General features: G+C 32.1%; 1 protein-coding gene across 1 annotated transcript; it reads left to right on the plus strand.

Moving 5' to 3' along the window:
- Nucleotides 1-3,737: 3,737 nt before the first annotated feature.
- On the plus strand, nucleotides 3,738-18,966 carry LOC149904326 (peroxidase-like). Its single transcript, XM_090106993.1, has 12 exons — nucleotides 3,738-3,935; nucleotides 6,178-6,317; nucleotides 7,064-7,228; nucleotides 8,369-8,556; nucleotides 10,384-10,588; nucleotides 11,143-11,340; nucleotides 11,872-12,016; nucleotides 12,341-12,491; nucleotides 16,633-16,800; nucleotides 17,413-17,611; nucleotides 18,388-18,493; nucleotides 18,731-18,966. The coding sequence occupies exons 1-12, from the start codon at nucleotides 3,805-3,807 to the stop codon at nucleotides 18,828-18,830; spliced, it is 1,896 nt and encodes a 631-aa protein (XP_089963119.1). The 5' UTR covers nucleotides 3,738-3,804; the 3' UTR covers nucleotides 18,831-18,966.
- Nucleotides 18,967-22,516: the final 3,550 nt, after the last annotated feature.

A 22,516-nucleotide genomic window follows, 5' to 3' on the forward strand; every position in this document is an offset into this window, starting at 1 on the left:
GGAAAAACATTCTTGAAGACGTTTTCTTATAATTTCATAAAAACAGTAATATAATTTACTAAATGTTAAAAACCAAATACATACAAGTTAAAAAGAAATGCACTTACGAATTTCTAAACTAAAGTCATATTTTTCTCTCGATTGACGTTCAAAAACGCCCGTCCATCCGAATTTAGACGCAACTCGCGTCTGATTTACACTGAATGTTGAGATTCTTTTGTTTAGCGAATTTCCTACTAACATATTTCCATTGAAAGATGAATTGTGCGGTGTTAATTTTTATACATCCGGTGACCGATGGTTCCCTTAATGCTTTGGACGGGATGTGAGAGGAATTTTTGAGAATAATATTGGTATAAATTTTAAAAATGTTCTAAAAATATTATTTTTATTTACTAGAGTTGAGACTACTGTATTATTTTAATTAATCGAGTCAAAGGTTTAAAATATACTCAGCTATATCTATACTATAATGAAGTTAATAGATCTTAAGGCTTGAATCACAATATTTTAATATAAGGATTTCATTTGAAATATTAATACAAAATTTATATTAATTCGACTGACTAGTCCCTTATATATTTTCCGTATATTAGTCACATATTTGTTATCAAATAAGTGTTACTGGTGAAGGTTTCATAGAACAATAAAATTTGAAGTTTAAATGTAATTCACCTTGTATGTAATAGATAGACATTCGGAATATGAATAATAAATATTCAGGAAGTACGTAAAACTTTAATTTATTTAACCTTGTGTGAATATTAAACGTAATTTAAGTCATAACAAGTAAGTGTAACATTCAACAAAAAATACCCGAGATATTTCCAGAAGCTGTTAATCATTATGAGAAAATTCTATACTTAAATAAAACATAGGTAATATTAAGCCGGCTACTCACCTACCTGCCGCAGGGGCAATATTGGAACAATCTCGGTTGCACGGCGGTCGGAGCAAATTCAGCTGTTCTGTAAATTGCCCCTGCTTGCCCATGTACACATCACAATTAAGGAGCCAATTGGGTGCAATTCCAATATTGCCCCTGCTGCAGGTAGGTGAGCAGCCGGTTTAAGTAAGATTCATTCTGATTGGCTTTTTTGGCTACATAATTTATTGACCATGTTAGTGTCAAAAAGCTGATGCAGAATGCATGCTAGAATAGCATGGATAAATATTTGTACTAAGGTAAAGTAGTATTTCTGCTGTGGTACATTTTGATGAAAAACCACCCAACTGCGCACTTCTGCTCTATTATTTATTGTTCTTGCTCTGAATGAAATATATTATGTTACAAACAATGATATTATATATAGAAACAAGAGGTAGATACGTCATCAACGCACCAAAACTGATTCCGTGAATTGGTCCTATTTGGGACCAATGCAATCAGTCAGATTGTCACCGGTCCCAGTGAGCGCATGTGCCGATTGGTACATTAAAGTTGTCGAAAATGCCTTCCTGTGTGTTCAGAAAGTGCACGTATTCGTGCAAAAAAATAAAGAAAGATAAAGGAATATCATATCACAGCAAAATATATTAAATTATTACAGTTTAAGAGTAAAAATAACAATTTACAATTCTTTAATAATGACACTTGCTTGACACGTGTATTGAAATAATGAAAGGGATAAAACATTGCTTCAATCACTAGTGTGACAAAGCTAGCGTACACTGTGTTCAAAGATTATCATGTAGATACGATTATTGAAATTTGGGTAAATACTTGATTTAATTTTATATTTAAATCCACACAGTGCATATAATTAACAAATATATCTATTTATTATATACAATAAATATATCTATTTATTATATACAATAAATATATCTATTTATTATATACAATGAAATCGTGATGGTAAAAATGTTTGATTGCAAAAATGATGTTGAATATACGTATACATTGAAGAAAAGATTATCGCTGCTGACGAAAAAGGCTATTTGCTTTTCTGTAAATAGCTATTGAACATAAATTTTATTTGTGTTTTAGATAAAAAAGGCTTCATCCTTTCTTTTATTTCATCCTTTTTTTTTCATCTAGGCACCACTATTATTATAATTATCCTACAAGTTGGAGTGATGACCTTGTACGGGTTTCGGGAACTGCCTTGAAACGAATAGCGTAAGATCGGTCCTTATTGAGTTCTATAAGGAGGACTATATGCAGTATGTTCAGCAGTGGGTGATTATCGGGTGAAATGATGATGATCGAAAACGAACACGGAACACCACAGCTAGTAATAAATATTTAATACAGTTATATCTCCAAAAAAGTTTTTTATTTTTTTTTTCATTTTAATACGACATCATAATAATCATAAAATAGTAAATGAAATTGTCACATTTATTTACTTGTGCAGGAAACCTAACATCTATAACATTGAACCTTCTGTGTCGTTAATCTATGCCAATTACCATGGCAACTATTTGTTTATTTATATTTAATTGGTGAATTCTTATGACTTTTGCTTACACCTGCGCGGAAGTGACAAACTATCTTTGTCTTTTTTATTTATATCATTTTATTAGAGCCATCTCTCTTATACAGTCTGTCATGAGTCTGTCAATGTAATAAATTAAGTAAAATGAAAATTGTATTTGTGTGTGCCTGACACTGCATATGAAGCATTTTTTTTGGATATATTGGGAGTATATAACGTATCTATACATAAAATATCATTGGTTACAAATAACAAATGCACAGGAAGGAGAAGCAAAAGATAGTTATAACTTATAAGTGCCTTTTGGTGCAAGGCTTTTCTAGCAATGCCCATTTCCTGCTGCAAATAATATGTAAACGTACGTATAATTTAAAAAGAAAAATATGTTAAAACATAATAATTTATTTCAAAATAAAGTATTCCTATCGACTGATCTAGGAGCCAATCCTAGGATATTTTATTTTATACAGACAGACGATCAATTTATTTTCCTATTATTTCAAATATTTATAAATTTTGTATCATGTATTATAAAAACAGTATGTATATGAAAAGATGCAGTCCTTTTTGCGTCATAAGTTGACAGTTTTATATGTTTTTTTATTATTTTAATAAAATACACATACTTAATACTGACACAAGGATAAGGTCAATGAAAGTTAAGAATTTCAAGTTTCAACGTAAATTCCCAATTACGAAATCCAGTTTTTTCTTCGAATCCTTTACTATTTTATCAATATGCTGATGAGCAATTAAAAATATATATTCTTTTAAAATTACAGCATTATAACGAATTACTTCAAACCGAATGTTTGTACGTCTGTTTTCACTATAAAATGGATGAAAAACCAACAATTTAACCTTCATCTTTAATGAACCAAATAACACAATTTCTTTAAAAAATATTACAATACGATACGGGCACTATGCAGGCTAATTTTTCTAGAATTTTCCACAAGTAAAATGCATAATTCGTGCATTAACCTTTACATTTTACAATGACATGTATTGTCTATAATATTATGTTGTCATTGTTTTAATTTTTTTAACAATACACAATAATGTAAATGTGCGAATTGACGGAGGCTCTTAAATCATGGTGTTCATATTTTGAAACTTTCTGACAGATAAAATTTTTTCTTTATTTCCTACCAATTCGCGGACGAAGTCAGCATCCACAGCTAGTATACCTAAGTCATGGACCTTTCCTTTTATTACAATTCTCACAGCTGTAACAACAAATTAATTTAAAACGAGTATCGTGTTATATTATACAGATTTTTCGTTGGTCTCCATTTAATTTGCCGCCGCGTGGCGTAACGAACACTACAAATGTTTGTAAAAAATAAATAAAAAATAAAAAATGTTTTTTGTGCTAATATTCGGACTTCTTATATGTGGATATAGTGCTGTTCCTAATTATTATGAAACATATTCGGGAAAGCCGATTTCGGAGGAGGAATATAAACAACATGTGAAAAGGAATACTTCGTTGTAAGTTTATTTAATTAAAACAATATTGAATTAAAAATATATTATAAAAATAATTTAATATTTACCACAGATACCTATAGAGGTTACAACGGCTGAATGGATAAGGATGAAATTTTACACAAAGATTTAAAATTAATTAAAAATAAAAATGAGATTATGTTTATGGTATGTTTTTAAATTGACCGCTTGGTTGGTAGTGAGTTAGTGACTATGGTAGTGACACTGCCTTTCAAGCCAGAGGTCGTGGGTTAGATTCCCACCCAGGGAAAATATTTGTGTGATGAACATAGATGTTTGCTCTGTGTCTGCGTGTTAATTATCTTTATAAGTATTTATTTAAAAAATATATAATATGTATGTTTATCAGCCATCTGGTTTCCATAACACAAACGAAAGCTTAGTATGATAGCAGATCGTGCCGTGTGTGAAAATTGTTCTGAAATATTTATAACTACCTTTCCACCCGCAGCTTCGCCCGCGCAGTCTAGAAAAATCCGAATAGTTCCCGTTCCCGTGGGATTTCTTGGATAAAACCTATCCTATTTCCCGGGGTAAAAAGTAGCCTATGTCCTTTCTCGGGTATTAAAATATCTCCGTACCAAATTTTATGAAAATTATTTCAGTAGTTTAGGCGTGATTGAGTAACAGACAGACAGACAGAGTTACTTTCGCATTAATAATATTAGTATGTATTATTAAAATTATAATCAAATTTAATCAACACGAAGTATGGAAAATATATTTACGGGTAATAAATCAGTTCCCAGTGTATTGACATGCACACACAAGCATTTATTATACTACTTACAAATATATCGTGTTATTTTAAATAACATTTGATTTACGAGTGTATTATTATTAATTAAATATTAATGTATCTATGTTATATTTTCTTTTTTTACACGAGTATAGAGAAACCTGCACATTAGCAACTCAACGGATTTACCAATAATTATAGGCTAATAATAAATAATATTATATTTATTAATTAAGTTTATTGACTTTCTTTCTATGAAACAGTTATCATAATCGGTCAAGCAGTTTTCGAATGTACCTTATGCAAATATGAAAAAAATGACTTGTTCAATGTATATAGTTCGGTTAAATTCAACTATTATACATGATAAAATAATTATGATTTTCGGATAATATATCTCAAGTATCAACCCACACTTAGCCAGTGTGACAGAGTAATTTATAATTATACTAGCGGTCCGCCCCGGCTTCGCCCGTGGTACCTACATGTTTAAACTATCCTATCTCTCAAGTTGGATCGAACTACACATGGTGTGCGAATTTTATTATAATCGGTTAAGTGATTTAGGAGTCCATTGAGAACAAACATTGTGACACGAGATTTATATGTAAGACCCTCAAGTAGCCTTGAAAAATCCCCACGTAATATAAAACCTTTTGCTTATTAACAAAAAATGATAATTAAATAATAATACAGCATTAAATTAAACCTTAAATTATATTCACAAATATGTTTTAAAGATAGTTATAATAATTAGTTTTTGTTATCACGCAATTTACATATTTTATAACCTGCCTCGGTCATTGGTCCTAGTATTGGATGAAATAAAGTTTTTTTTTTCTTAAATATCTCTTGATCAGTTACTGATTTTATGAGGCTGGGAACGAGACAGTTTTTATCAAGTTTTTTTTTATTTAATTGGATGAGATTTCGACTTAAATATATGTTTATTAATTATTATTTTTTTGCACTTTATTCTGTGCATATCTTTATTTATTTTCTTTTATACAAACTTGTCCTGACTATAATAACGAAGACAAAGAAAGGATAATGTAAAGTGTAAACTATATTACATTTTTATTTATATGGAATTTATAATTTTAATATCAATAGACAGTCGACTATAGAAACTTATGTAATAAATAATAATAGATATGTATTTTCATGCAAAAGATGATCTATGAATTTTGGTCATTGAATTATCTAGGTGCAGGTAATTGTTATTAGGTATCTTACCGTAAGTTACATAATTGCTTGAATCTAGATTCAAGAGATCTTTATAAGCAAGGTCGGGGCAAGAAGTCAATGCAATGTTAAAAATGAAAGCATTTTTACAATACTTAACTAGTTATTTATTATAGCCATGGCCAGAAAATGGTGTTCAGAAATGTAAATATTTTCTACTATAAAATATTTGTTTCAAATGTCGATTTTGTCTGGAAACCTCTGTTAAAATATTTATACAATGACGTTTTTTTTAATTAGTTGGTGCACCAACGAGATCCTACCATGCAGTCCCTTGGAAGGAAGGCGTATAGATGGCTCCTGCAACAACCTGAAGTATTTCACTATGGGGGCACCACACACCCCATTCTATCGAATGCTACCCCCTGTTTTTAGCGATGGTATGCTTATTGCTGAGTTTCAAGTGTTAATAGTTTATCCTGATATTACCAATGATATTGTGAGTAAAAAGGTGTAGATAGGTTACCAACACAACATTCAGTCAAAAACGACACACTATTGCACACACGAATGGCAAGATTCAACTATTGTGAACGAAAAAGCGACAACTCCAGTAAAATGTGGCTGATTGTATTTCGACGTGCCACTCTCAGAGTGCTAATAACCTACCTATGGTCCTTTTTAATTACTTTTTTTTTGTATAAAAACAAATACTATTAATACATTTGTACAACTGTAATGCACGTGGACGATGCTGTTTTTCTGAAAATGATTTACGAGCTGTGTTTCACGCGTTAAGATTGATGAAATTTACACTTCAATTTATTATTTATAGTTATTATTTAAATTAAATTAATATAAATTTAAATAACGATAACAAGCGTAGCTTATCTACTCATTTATAATATTTGTTATTTTTGCATTTAATGCAATTAATCAATATTTGGAAAATTTTGAAGAATTAAATAAAAATAAATATTACAATCACGATCCAAATGGCGAACACGCGTACTTCGCTAAATTTCAAATAAAAATTAGGTTAAGCATAATATTTAGGAACTGTTTGAACTCTAGCGAAAGACGCGATTTCGATTCCGCCTCGTAATTGTTTTTTTTTCTATTCTTTAAAATAGTATAATTTTAAATGCTATAAAACTTAAATTAAAATTTATTCATTTCTTGTCAGGATATGAACCAAAAACAACGAAGAGTGGAGACGCCATGCCCCTCGCTCGTGCTGTAAGAACTAACATGCTGGCTGAGGGCCGGGTACCAGACCGGCAGCTGACCCAGATGTTCGCACACTTCCTCGTCTTCTTTACTGGAGACTTTGTGTCTTTGCATGATACTGGTAAGCATTTTAAGAGGATTTTATAACATAGAGTTTCATTCTTTATCCGAACCGCGAGGGACTGCTTCCTGAATCTGTATTCCCCGACGAGTACAATATGGGGGTCTTCAAGCGTAGAGTGAACAGGTACCTTCAAGGGAAGCGCGTATCATCTTAGACCACATCTCAGCTTAACATCAGGCGAGATTGTGGTCAAGCGCTTCCCTATTCCCAATAAAAAAACGTCTTACGGCTAAAAATATATATCTCGAGAAAGATAACGCTATTTACTAAGATCATATTTTGTGATATTATGCTTTGTATCTTATATCTCAATTTCTCCTTTAATTTTTTTCGTAGGTATTACTTACGGTACCCAGTTACCCTATTCATTATATTTTTATGTAAGGAACATCACTGACCTTTAACTAATTGTTTTCATACGAGTTCTTGTTTTTGTTTTTGTTCTTGTTAATTAAAACTTAAAAGGTGCTTTGATTATTCTCAGATAACATTATCTGCATAAATTAAATCGTCAACATCAAATATATATTTTAAAGCAATGTTTTCAACAACGAAGGTTCTCAATTCTCTGTATATTTTAAATTTTATCAGAAAATATAAATAAATTTAGAGTAGCAATAATTAAAATGTATGGCTTGAAACAACATTGTTAATATCTTCAGTAAAACAAGTACAAACATTGCCAATAATAAATATAATTAATAGAAAATAAAACTAAATAACCTTATTTTTTTCATTACCTTGCCATTAACCTTGTTTTATCAACGAGAAAAGTTTGATTTAAATGCCTGTTTTTAAATTGGGTCAAAGTCTAGTCTAAAGTCGATAGCGTAAGTATATAAAAAAAGAGTGTGTGTACTTATGTACACGCGTTAGAAGTTATACTTCTTTGGCGTATGGAAAATACTAGAATATACAACTTGAACATAGTTATTAATTTTCATACCACCTAGAACTAGCTTCATGCTGTTAAATTTAGGCGTCGGTGTGCGCGCGCATCGTAAAAATTCACTCTCATCATTTTTCTCCATCGCGCCAAAAGAAGTATAACTTCAAAAATACAAGTATAGAAACGTGAAGCTAATAAAAGCGTGTTAAAAATAAAACAACATATTTAAACACAATAAATCGTTCCAGTAAACTACATTGTCTGGAAGCCGTACTGCTGCTTAGAGAAAGGCAAGCAAGATCCCGACTGTGTTCCAAACTACATTCCCAATGATGATCCAGTACATCGGTTCTCGAATGTTCGCTGCTTGAACATGACGAAGCCAGAGTCCTATCAGTCCGTGAAATGTCTGCCCAATAACACACTGCCTGAGAGAGTAAGTAATTACACAGGTAATAATACTATAATGTAATGAATTAAATAAAATATATTATAGTAGGTAAATAATGGTAAAAGGCTGCAGGCTCAAATGGCGAGACAAACTGGACTCTCATTGCAAGGAATGGATTAAAATTGCTCTCAATAGGATGACGTGGATGGAGGGAAGAGAGGCCTTTGCCCGGCAGTGGAACAGCCATGGCTGAATAATAAAAAAATGTTTAATAAAATCTATATTTTTCCAAAACATTATAACTACTTAACATCACTATTTAGTGACTCTTTTAGTAGAAGAGCTCTATATCTCAAGTTTACTTTTAAGTTTTAGTGTTATTTTGTGTGGCGGTGTTTTGTGTTTGGATATGATAATAACTGAAGCCCCATGTCGGGGGGGGGGGCATGGGCCACATGCATTATTCATACATCAGTTCCACTGATTAATTTTCTTTAAGGTCAAGTAGGTGATCAGTCTTCTGTGTCCTGTCATACCGAAACATTTTTGTTTCGTATTTACCGGGAATCGAACCCAGGACCAGTCGGTTCTACCACTTTACCAAGGAGGTGATAAAGGTCTGATATGATAAAAGCCATAATTATAATAAACATTCATGAAGCCGTATAATTTATTTATTTATGTATTTGGTGCTGCATGCGCTCCGCGGTTTCACCCGCGTGGCTTCGCTCCTGTTGGTTTTAGAGTGATTATAATATAATATAGCTTATAGCCTTCCTCGATGAATGAGCTATCTAACACCGAAAGAATTTTTCAAATCGGACCAGTAGTTCCTCAGATTAGCGCGTTCTAACAAACAAACTCTACAGCTTTATAATATTAGTAATTATAGATTTAAATTAGGAATATTACTTTTCAATGTAATTAAAGAAACGTGACTTTTTCAATTGTTAAAATATACAATGCAGTGAAATACCTTTTTATCTCAAACACGACTTCATAAAATAGGTTATAAATTCATCACATAAGTATTTACCGGAACTGCAACATTATAATATCTACGTAATGTATAACATATTATGTATGTACAAATATCATCAACACCTTCAGATTGTGACCATAGTGATAATGTTTTGGCTAACATTGATTTTAATAAGCATTTTTAATTAGTTTCTTCTTAATAAAATACAGAAGATAGGTATATGAAATCGGTATACACCAGATATGGATGTCTATATCATGTCTGGCTGTTCTTATATTTATTCTATTACTGTGTAAAATATTATGAAGAGTCACGATATCGATATTTCAAGCACGAATAGTTGTTTTAATCGTACACAAATTTTCAACACATAACTGCATAATATCATAAAACCTTGAGACACTTTCTGAAATTAATCACGTAAAGGAATTTTTGGACAAGGTCTTGTTCAAACACAGGTCCTGGATATGAAATTATATGAAGTATTTATTAATTTACAGTAATTACATACAACAATTATGATTACACGTTTTAATTTCAAATAATTGAGCCAATCGGCGAATTCACAGAACAAATAATACAGAATTTGTTATAAGTAGATGTGGTAATTTTGGTGATCATTTAAAAGTCATAAACGATTTACTCATTGAATGTTTATTAATCTTATCTCCTGTGCACTATATTAGTCTAGATACAACTAATTTATAAACCTACACCTAATTTTCTACTTCAATGTATTTTTCTTAAACACGAGTTAGTGAAGTAAATACCTATAAGATAAATAATTTCATAATAATTATAAATATCTAGTGTTTTCTTGCATGCGGTTCATTTTGCGCGTGTATGTAGAAGTGATAGACTTTAACAAATATCCTCTATTTATTTTATAGATATCAACATCAACACCAACGTTTGACTTATCCCACATTTATGGAAACAACATGCGAGCTCTCAACGAAAAGGGAAGGTTGTTTAAAGATGGTCTGCTAAAGTTCGAAATTGAGGCGGGAAAAATATGGCCGCCGAGCACGAAAGGTCCTATTAATCTATGCTATGCAAACCAGAAGCCTCATGAAACGAGATGTCATGATACACGTAAGTTTTTAACTAAGAAAATAAGAAAAGAAGCTACATGTCAAAGGAATCTTGAATCTTATTATTGCATATTGTGCGTTGTCTTGTTCTTGATATGTTTGACAAGACAAGAGTATTTTGTATTGACCACTATTCCATACAAAAAACATCCTACGAAATCTAGATTCGGTCAAGTAATTCTGTGTGGGTTTAGTATCCTACTAATATTATAAATGCGAAAGTTTGTATGGATGTTTGTTACTCTTTCACGAAAAATCTACAGAACCGATTACAATGAAATTTAGCACACATATAGAGGGTAACTTGGATTAACACATAGGATAGTTTTTATCCCGGAAATATCACGGGAACGGGTACTATGCGGGTTTTCCTTTGCAAACGCGGGCGAAGCCGCGGGCGGAAATCTAGCGTAAAAGATATCCTAGGTTTCATTAAATTACGACTGGGATTTTAATCTACATTGAACTGAACTTTTGCTTTGGATACATATTAAATTTGCTTTAAAATATTCTATCCTTCGTAAAACATCTAACTAAACATCTTTGTTATTTTAGCCGAAGACGGTCCCAACACGATCCTGGGTATAAACCTGATGTCCATTTGGATCTGGCGATACCACAACATGATAGCATCAGCTTTGAGCAGCATCAACCCGTGTTGGAACGATGAGAGGCTGTTCTTCACCACCAGGGAGATAGTCATCGCCACAATTATGCAGATATCGTTCTATGAGCTGTTCCCTGCGTTTATGGGTAAGATTATATCGGTCCTACTAATGTTGTAAATGCGAAAGTTTGTAAAAATCTATGTACCTATGAAATCCATTTCACAAAAGGATTTTGATGATACTTGGCAGTGTACTTATGTATATTCTGGTTTGTTATTGTTTGTATGTGATGGATTTAATAATAATGAAGATGAATAGAAATAAAGTAGAGGTGGAAGTTTTTTATGAAGCCTTACAAATGACGCCATAGTTAGATTTATTATAAAATATTTTTGACAAGAACATTCAGTGGTTCTTTTAATTCATCACAGACACCGGCCGGATCTGGCCGTTCGGGGCTCAATGGGTTAAAGAGAGTCATTTAAATATAGTAGAATTGAAGTAATCGTTTCACACATCACAAAACAATAAAAGTATGCCATACTACAAAAATACTATAGGCATAATACAATCGTGCAGTGTACGCAATTAAAAGGAGACAAACACTGGTAATAAACTAGAAAAAGGAAAACGTTAATATAATAATAGAAAGTTATGCTAAAATTGTTATTTTTAGGTTATGACAATCTCGTCCACGACGGCGTCCTTTGTCCCGACCTGGGCTTTAGAGATATTTATAATGAGAATCTACCGCCGCAGATTTCTTTAGAATTCCCGTTTGCATGGAGGTGGACGCATACTATCCAAGAGGGAGTTATCAAGTATGTATATTTTATAATAATTTCAAAGAAATAGAATCTTTTACCTTAATTTACTGTTCTAGATTCTTAAAAGTTTCTTTAATTGCCAATTACTTTTTTGTTTTATCTGTTTTTATTTTGTTTGATGTCTGTACTATTCCTTGAATACTTAACATTTTTTATCTTAACTTTTAATTGAATTAGGGCCGTAACGTTTTCAAATAAATTACTGAGCTGGAGATTTTTTGTCTTATAATTACCCAAATTTATATTTTGTTGCTATGTGCTACTTATTGCCAAATTAGATTCGTTTACTTATGAATAATTACTAAAATATGCTTCTAGGCTTTACGATGACAAAGGGTACCACTTGAAGGACACAAGATTAACAAACATGACGTTAAGGACTGGTTTCCTGGTGGACAATATAGATGGTATAACTCAGGGTGCTATTCGTCAGGCAAATGCTAAATTTGATTACGTCGTTGATCCTGATGTAAGTACAGAAAACTATTCGAAATTTCTTGGGGTACCTAATATTGAATTGGTAAAACATAGGGTCTTCTATTAAGGGGATTACTATGGTCAAAACCGGAAAACACCTTATACATATTGAATTTTGTTGAGGAAACTGTTGGTACGATTGTCTTAAAAGAAATATATGTGATACTCAAGGATATAATTAACAAAGTGTATTGTTTACTTTTCAGTTTAGAACGGCCTAAACATAAAAAAAATACATACAAATCAACCCCTTTTTGAACATAAAACGCATTTTGTTAGGAAAACGGCTACATATTTATACATGAAATTTATACCAAAAAATATGTTATGATATTTGTAACAATTTGTATTGATTGTTTTTTCAATTTTCATTATTATCGATAAATTATCAAGAAAAAACTCGAATTTATAATAAAACCCACATAAAACCTCACCTCTATTGCATATTATCGACGAAATTTGACGGTGTCAGTTCGACTCGGACGGGGGACTGTACGTGCGGTTTTTTTTGCAAAATAACGCTAAAATTCACCGAATTGAATGTTTTGTTAAATTAAACCAGATTGTAATAGGTATTTACATGAGCAGTTCATGAAATGAAAGTTAAAAATAGGTATGTAAAGATATAAAAATCTGTTTGTAAATTAGTTTTGTTTTTGAAAGGCGTCATTGAATAATACTGGAAACACTGGATAGTGTATTTTTGACAGTAAAATATTATCAGAAAACACATACCTATAAAACAGTAACCAGACTTTCCCTGTGCCTTGAATATTTTTTAAAAAAGATTAATTGCTGTTCTATCGTATATTTTAAGGGTCCAAAACAATCCAAAGCCGGGAGATACTGACACAAAATTTTGGGTCATTTGTAACCGGATGGCGGTTCTACAGTGGTCTTAGTACGCAATGACAAAAAGAAAAATCATGGTCAGAACAGCTGTGGTAGGTACCGGCATACTAGTCGCGTGGGCGTTAGTCGAACTCGTCGGATAAATTACGGAAGGCAAACGATTTGTAACACAAAAATTTTAGGATTTACCGATAGCCCATAAAAAAGAAGTAGGCGGTAGTGTCATGCCATACTTTTCCGGTGTAATTTACAGCCCACAATACCGACGTGAATGCGTTGATTTAAAAAAAAATTCAACCATTTGTACCAGGCTAATTTTTGCACAGGTAATCATCGTCCAGAAGCCATGTACGAAAATCGCCATGCCATACTTTTCAGACAGTTCCAAATGGTCGCCATACCGCCGAAAATCAGCAATTTTTTTTATATTGTATAAAATCATTTAATTTTATATTATTGTATAAAATCGTAGGAAAGTCAACACTGACATAAACGTACCTATAGCAACATTTTTAGCCGACGCCATTATAGGACGTACCTAATTCTCAATTCAACTGAATTTTTTGTTGGTTCCGTTACCTCCGCACTTTTAACTGGGTGAACCGATGATTTCTTCTACACTAATATTATAAAGAGGAAAACTTTGTTTGTTTGTTTGTTTGATTGTAATGAATAGGCTCATAAACTACTGGACCGATTTTAAAAATTCCGTTCACCATTCAAAAGCTACATTATCCACGAGTAATATAGGATAGGTTTTATCCCGGAAATTCCACGGGAACGGGAACTATGCGAGTTTTTCTTTGAAACCGCGGGCGGAGCCGCCGGCGGAAAGCTAGTGATTCATAAAAATATAATTTATATAACAATAATTCCTTTGCAGTGACTCTCCGAGGAAAAAAGAAATAGATTCGTGTTACAAATTTTAAAATCATACATAGAACATTTCCATCGACAAGGTTTTCTGGTATTTATAATCTACCGCCTGACAACTTAACCTCCCCTCCAGTTGGTTAGTTGTCAGTCGATCGCTTACATTTTTTGAAGAGACGATCAGCGAGCCAATTGATCTTAAACAGCCGACCAGTGCGGTCTATAAGTGCCATAGCCGTGCCTTGTGATTTATGTAAGATTTAAGAAAACTATCAAGTGAATAATAAAATATGAATTGTGACGAAGTCGTTTTTATTCTACAACCCAACATTCGGGATAATAATAATCAAATAAGGCGTCATTATAAATATATTTTTAAGAAAAACGAAGGTTTTTTTCAGTATTATTTTTTTGTTAAATTTTTACTTCACGAAAGCGAAAACTCTTCCGAAGACGTCAACTCTCTGGAAAATCTGTTTAATCGGAGGATTTTAATAAGATACTAGATAATATGTCGCAGTCATCTGCTATTTGATTGAAGACTAGAGCGATTATTGAATGACCACATTTAATTGAATGACTAAAGAACAACTCGTCATCCAACAATATGCCGAACGTTCTATCCGCTCTGTTCAAAGGGCTATAAATTCGCTAACTAGTTGGACGTCGTGAGTGATGCTTGTTAAATCAACGTTCGGCCTAGTAATCCAAACAAATATCAGATTTATTCAGATGTCGGCGATGTCTTATAGACACAAATAATGGAAACAATGCTAAAAAACATAAATTTAAAGTTACAACATCATAAAAAATAGATTTGATTTGGAGCCCTCAGTGCGCGAGTCTACTGTCTAACTCGTACTGGGTCGGTTTTATTTCCTTCTCGAATACCATTTAATCTTCAACTGTACTATAATTTTCCTGTTACCATGACATGGTGGTACTGATCTACACACGTCACATGCATTTTTTCCAAAGCCACAACAAAATAAATTATCCAAGTTTACACCCTTATAAAACCAATTCCAAGTTGCCCAATTTCTTCCTTGCCCGCGCCAACATAATATGTAAGACTGTTTAACTATAGCGTTGAACATTGTAATAGACCATAGATACCGACACAACTAACACTGTATTCTTTGAACGGAAGGTATGACCCATATCAGTCATAGTCATAGGCTCTGGTAACTTCAGTCGCAGGAAAATCACTCATTTTGTAATGTGTTCAAAGATAAACAGTAGAAAAAAATAAACTCAGTTTAAAACACGTTATAATATTTTTGATTTGAAGCTGCTATATAGTCGATAAATAGGCACCAAACTCTTAAAGGGGTATAATATTTTAATGTTTAAAAATCGAAACACATTTTATTTCTCGTCATCATTTCAAAGACGTAAGGGATTTAAAAAATTAACCCCGAACTAACTACAAAATACATAACAAGTCGAAAAAAACGTGATTTCTTGTCCGTTCCCCTATTTTTTTCGGTGTGTGTAGGTTGCATGCATATATTCCTACTAGGTATGAAGAGATATACAGAGAACGCTAAATACATTTGCCTGGTCACCATTACCATTCGATACACCATGACATGGTAGAGGCCGTTCTATAGAATTACGTCAAAATTTGTCAAAATTTAATTATTTAATAATGTACTCCATCTTTTATATCTCTGTAGGTGAGATGTTCTCCACCCTAGCCATCATCAGGTCTCCAGAATATAGTAGAGTCCGTGTTGAATAAAATTAATTTCTAAATCGGTGTTTTCTTAACTGTTCCCCACTCTAGAACCTTGCTTAGTCATTTTAAGGTCTCCAGAATGGGTCATGTAGTAGAGACTTTGCTTATAACGGTTAATGTTGAAAGATGAGTCTTCCTACATTACATTTACAACATACATAGTACACAATATTTACTATTCATAAATGTAATATGTTACTGCCTCTCAGAGAAAACATAAATTAGGTAGAAACCACTAACACATTACGATACAATACGATACAGTATACAATTCCATAATCTTTGGTCACTTTTACTTCAACAACGATGTATATTTATAGAGGGCGGTTAAAAAAACAAATTCAAATGTAGTGACAGAATCATTAAGGTCGTTGAACCGTGTAATTGCCTTAAAATGAATATTAATAATTGTATAGAGCTAAGTGCACTATCGCTTGATAGAACTGAGTCTTTCTTGCTTCACGTAAATGTCAGTTATATTTATGTACAACAATAATTAAACCAAGGTATTGATAATAATAATGAATTTTAATAAAATTACCATGAAATGTTATCCGTGGTTATATTCATCAGCCAAGATTCATATACTTACGACGACGATTTAAATTCATTTTCTTGTTTCGCCATAACCAAACGACATAGACAGTTACATGTACTTTTTTTTCAGATGGCCGAAGTTGTGCTCGGTCCACACCAACATGCATCAGACGTATTTACAAACGACCTTGCTAAGAACCGTCAGTTCTTATTCCCACCATATATTAAGTACAGGGAATTCTGTTTCGGCAAATCAGTTAAGAGCTTCAGCGATCTGCTGGAAGCTATCGGTCCTGAGGTAATGTTAAAAAATTGGAGTTAAATATTGTTTCTTTAAATTTCAAAGTATTACAGTCACGGTCAAGTTTCCTTATTTCATAGTCACACGCGAAGCAATTATAATATTATTATTTCATAATTTTCAATGAATTAACTGGTATTACACAATACATTTTCTAACATCGATGCATTAATTGATTGTTGTTTTCCGCCCCGGCTTCGCCCGTGGTACATGTTTACATAAGAACCATCCTCGTACTTCAAGGAATATAATAAAAAAAGAATTATCGAAATCGGTTCAGCCGTTCTCGAGTTATGCGCTTACCAACACATTTTGCGATTCATTTTTATATATAAAGAAGAAGAAGACTAGCGGTCCGCCCCGGCTTCGCCCGTGGTACATGTTTACGTTTTCTCTACATAAGAACCATCCTCGTACTTCAAGGAATATAATAAAAAAGAATTATCGAAATCGGTTCAGCCGTTCTCAAGTTATGCGCTTACCAACACATTTTGCGATTCATTTTTATATATAAGATTATATAATATTATGTATGATTTAAACTATGTTTACAAGGATTTTGGATTTCGTATGTTTGTTCATATTTTTAACGTTTTCAAATATTTTCAGAGACTAGATTTAATCAGAGAGAAATATAAAGCCGTAGAGGACATTGACCTTATCGTCGGTTTATGGTTAGAAAACTATATCCCTGGAGGTCGTGTACCAAGCACCTTTTATTGCATTATCGTCCAACAATTGCTGAGGTCCATAGCATCAGACAGACATTGGTATGAACGACCGAATAGACCAAATGCTTTTACTATTGGTAAGTGATACGTGGTATTTCAGTATTTTTGTATGCTATGAAGACATGAAAATTAATTTGTGCATGGGTATCTGTGAACACGTGTGAAGTTTGTTGAAATATAACAATTAGAAAAAAGTTTTAAACGTTTGTTCTCATAAATAATACCTATATATTTAATATTTGATCAAATACATTTAGGAATAATAGTTTGGAAAATCCAAAAGTGCACGCCTCATAATTTTTTTTTAATAATTATTTATTAATTATTTTGTTTGTTTATTTAATAACAATTAAACCACATCGAATCAGAGCCTGAAAAATGAAAGGGTTCTATTCCTGAGCATACTCAAGCGTAAGAGAAAAAAAAAGACTCGATTAGTAAAGTATTTCGGTCGCTATCGTGTTAACAAGGAAAAGGATCCGCACATACAGACACACGGACGTCCAAGACAGAACTTTTTTAAACTGTTTTTTAACTAGTTTAAATAACAAAAATGACATCAAAAATATCATGAACGTTAAAAATAGTGTTTTTTCTTAATATGTGTGTGTATGTATTATCTTACAAGTGCAATGTATGATACATAAAGACATTTTAAGTTTGAAAAATCAGATGTTTTGCGCGAAGTGACAGTAGTACCCACCTCAACGCTTCGCTTATGAGGCGTGCAAAAGTACATTTAACATTTAATAATTCGGGTTCAGAATTGACGTAAATAATACGTTATATGTTCAATATAGGTATTATTTATTTCCCTTGTAAAACTACAAAAATAACCTATTTATTTTTATAGACCAATTGCTGGAGATAAGAAAGGCGACAGTATCAGGATTTTTATGCAGTGTAGGAGATTCCATAACAGAAATACAACCACGTGCGTTTTATAGGGCTGGCCCTGGGTGAGTTTTATTTTATTCATTTTTTTAGTAATTTTGAAGATAATTTGTTTTAAACTTTCAGTTTATGATTTTATTAGTACCTATTAGAAGTAGAGAGTTATAATTTTATGAAAAATTGATATTTTTGTTCATACCAAAGTTGAATTTTTAATTTTAATTTTACCATCAATATTTTTTTACACGTTCGACTCTAATTGAAAATGAATTTTCCGAAATGAAAATAATAATCTTTTTCAGAAATGAAATGGTGAGCTGTAATCAAATTCCCAAGATGAATATTTGGGCGTGGCACGACCCTACGTGTAAAACCAACCCCTATCAATTCAAACAGGCATAAAATATGTAATAACTACTCCTAGAGGTTTAGCATTTTTGCTAATAACCTATAAATTACTTTAATAATTAATTATTTAAAAATAGAAACTGTCTACAGTATGGATGTGTATTGAATTTATTTTTTAATAAATAAGTCATGTGTTTAATGATAATATTGTGTTGTTTTATTTCCTTGATATCAACTCTTATTTTGTGAAATTATCAAAACGATTGCGATAGCAAAAAAATCCATATTAATTTTATTTAAAAACCTTTAATTTCAAGTTCCTACTTCCTACTAGGTATATTGTTAGAAATCTAACAAACATCGGTTAATACTGGGACATTTTTTTTTTTATTTTTGAAGTGAAACTTCTTTATCGAGGTTGGAAAAAAATTTAGTGTAACATTTTTTCGTTACGCGTGACATTTTTCCGTTACGCGTGACATTTTTCCGTTACGCGCCATGTTTTTTTTATCCCTACCACGCGTGATTGACGTATTTCTGTAAAGTTGCATATAGTAAATTATTTTTTTGAAAAATAACGTCATAAAGAAGTTTCACTACACTAGTACACGCACACATTTTTTATCGTCATACGTTATTTTTTCTATTAATTTACATATCTCTTAATAAGTTCTTAAACGATTTAAATATGAACCTTGAATCCTAATTTGGAAACCTAATTACGAAGGTGTAATTAAAACGTCAATCAAGCCTTGTTGAATATTGACATGTGGTTTGGTTTACTTTAATAATGTCTTATCATCATTCATCCAGAATCAGTTTTAAATTTATTCATTTTTAACTATATAGAAAAAAATTAAAACGATTTCAAATTTTGGACGATGTGCCAATTATTTTTAGAATTTATGATTTCTCGTCGCATTTACGCAGCTATAGAGATTTTAATATTATTAATATTATTGTGATTATATGTCAAAATTCCTTTTAAATTGTGGAAAAGAAATAAAAATAAATTGAATATATGAAAATTTTTGTTATTAGCAAGACAAGATTAAGTTGAAAAACTTGTCACAATCATAGTAATCTCGTAGGTAAAATAGACGGAGAACAATGCGACGACAGGGGAGGATGCTAATAAAATACTTTTCATAAAATTTTCTTTCGTCGAAGCATAAAATATTAAAAAAGAAACCGATTCCGTTCCGAATTTTTAAATTACAAATGGAAATAAATCTTTTATTTATTCCAACTACGAAAAAAATTCCTTTGAATCGAATTTTCACTTAAAATAACCGCAAGGCGCTTAAATACTTTTATACGAATGCAAAAGCGTGAAATTCGGGTCAGAGAATTTTCGGGACACTCGAAAATAATTAGACACCAGCAAATAATGATCCGTCTCAATTCCATGAAATTGTACAGAGTAGTAAACAGTCTATGTTGACAGAGACGTAATCCGTCCGTTACAGCGCAATAATTCTTTAGACGGAGTTTAATATTTCGACTTATCCGCTCTGAATGGTGGCTGCTCTGCGAAGTCCGTGTTATTAAATGTTCGTACAGGGATTTCAGTATGAAAAGGTGTCATATTGACGGTTAGCGTTTTGGTATAGTGCGCGTATATGGCAGATTTAAAGTGTGGAATTTGTTAGGAATTGAAGCTGGGAGCGCTGAAATTGTATGCAGTTATGTATCTAAAATATTGCTATGAAAGAATCCGCTTGTTCTGGAGACGTTGGTTAAAAGAGGTTTTCATGATTTTCCGAAAAATATGTATTAAAAATTCAATAATTCCTTCTATTAGTGTATCAAAAGCTTTTTCTCTCCTACTCATCGTACCTGTCTAAAATAACAAAACGAATTTCTTATATTTTTTTAAATTTGCCTTGAAACCAATAATCTGGCTTTACAGCGATACTTTGTACCTATGTTTAATTTCAATTTAATTCAAAATAAAGACTACATCAGTTTTAACGAGCTAGAGCATAGAAATATCTATTGTAAAGTATCAAAGATAAGTTAAGCAGTAGGTAGAATCGTCATCATAGTATACAATTAGACATTTACCATTTAACATATAAGACAGAAATCCTCAATACACATAAGGAGAAATTCATATGCTTTTTTAAGTACTTGCACCGTACCAACATTTATTCCAATATCCCAAATAAATATTATAGGACATTATTACACAAATCCACCTAGTCCCACAGTAAGCTCAATTAAGGCTTGTGTTGTGGGTACTAGGCGACGATAAAATATATAATATTTAATAAATACATATGTATATAGATAATAACACCCAGACCCAAGAACAAATAATTGAGTTCATCACACAAATAATATTTGCCCTGACCGGGGATCGAACCCGGGACCGTCGGCCAGTAGGCAGTTACTTTACCACTGCGCCAACCGCGTCGTCATATAAAATCGTATAAAAACGAAAAAGCGAGTATATTTGAATAGTTTAACAGTCGATTCGGCTCACAGCACGCACAAATCGGTTTACATGCTGACATGAGCCGGGAACGTGACCGGGGTATTGCGTTGTTATATTTAAAACGATTCAGTATTTTTGTAATAAGGTTCTTTCGGATTTTAAAATATTTGTTATGCGTTTTATTGATTTTATTTTAGAGTACCTAGTTAGTATTACATTTGCTGAATGAACAGTCACTATCAATCACGCTTTGAAGTCGTTTTAAAGGGGTAAAATTTTCAACATCACAATGTTAAATAAAAAAGGATGGAAGAAAGTTTTGAAAGTATAGTACATATCGTGAAATATACTATGTTTATAAAGCTTAGTAATAAAAATATAAGATATGAATTACATATATGTAGGCTTAGGTAGAATTTGCTTCTGCAACTAGGTAACTATTTGGAGATACCTACTGTAAAAGATTGTTAACATACTCAACGACATACAACCAACCAGAAAAGGACTGTTCAGTGTTCAGTGATATCTGTTTCACAGAAATCTATATAATATATAAAACTCAAAGGTGACTGATTTAGTGATCTATCAACGCACAGCCCAAACCACTGGACGTATCGGGCTGAAATTTGGCATGCAGGTAGATGTTAGGACGTAGGCATCCGCTAAGAAAGGATTTCCCGAAATTCTTGCGGGAACGGGGAAAATAGGGGATGCACGTACAAAGTCGTGGGCGGAAGCTAGTTGTTATATGGGTCATTGTCAAATTTTGCGCAGGTAAACGTAACTGCAGATTTCAAAAATGTGAAAAAGAAAATATTTTAAAATTGAACTTTTCTTTATGCCTGTGCCTGTTAAAACAACTGAAGTAGGGTTTTGAGTTTGAGTTTGAGTTTGAAAAAATACAACTCTGTTATCATTATACTTTACCTTTTATCATAAAATTAAATAAGCCAGTCGCACATATTTTGGCTTTTATATTAACTACAGTCTTATATCTTATAATCACCATTAGAAGTACAAGCTTTTTTTAAGTTTTACAGTAATTCATTTAAAGTTTTAGTCAACTCTGTTACTTTATGAATAATAACAAACCTTAAATTCTACACAACTCCATGAAATATCTATAAATTAACAGCTAATTACAACATATAACCGCTTCATTAACTGGCAAATTAACCTATTGTAATATAGCAGTATTATATTGAATAGCTTTTCCTAAATTTCGTAAATATGTTCTTTAATCTTCGGGACACGAAAATAACAGAGTTGTAACACAGTAACTTAGTTGTTCTTTTTGTAC

The sequence above is a fragment of the Colias eurytheme genome, chromosome 11, assembly GCF_061535395.1.
Source record: "Colias eurytheme isolate Ceu_HAF_F1 chromosome 11, ilColEury1 Martin Lab GWU primary, whole genome shotgun sequence".
In the NCBI taxonomy this organism is placed as follows: Eukaryota; Metazoa; Arthropoda; class Insecta; order Lepidoptera; family Pieridae; genus Colias; species Colias eurytheme.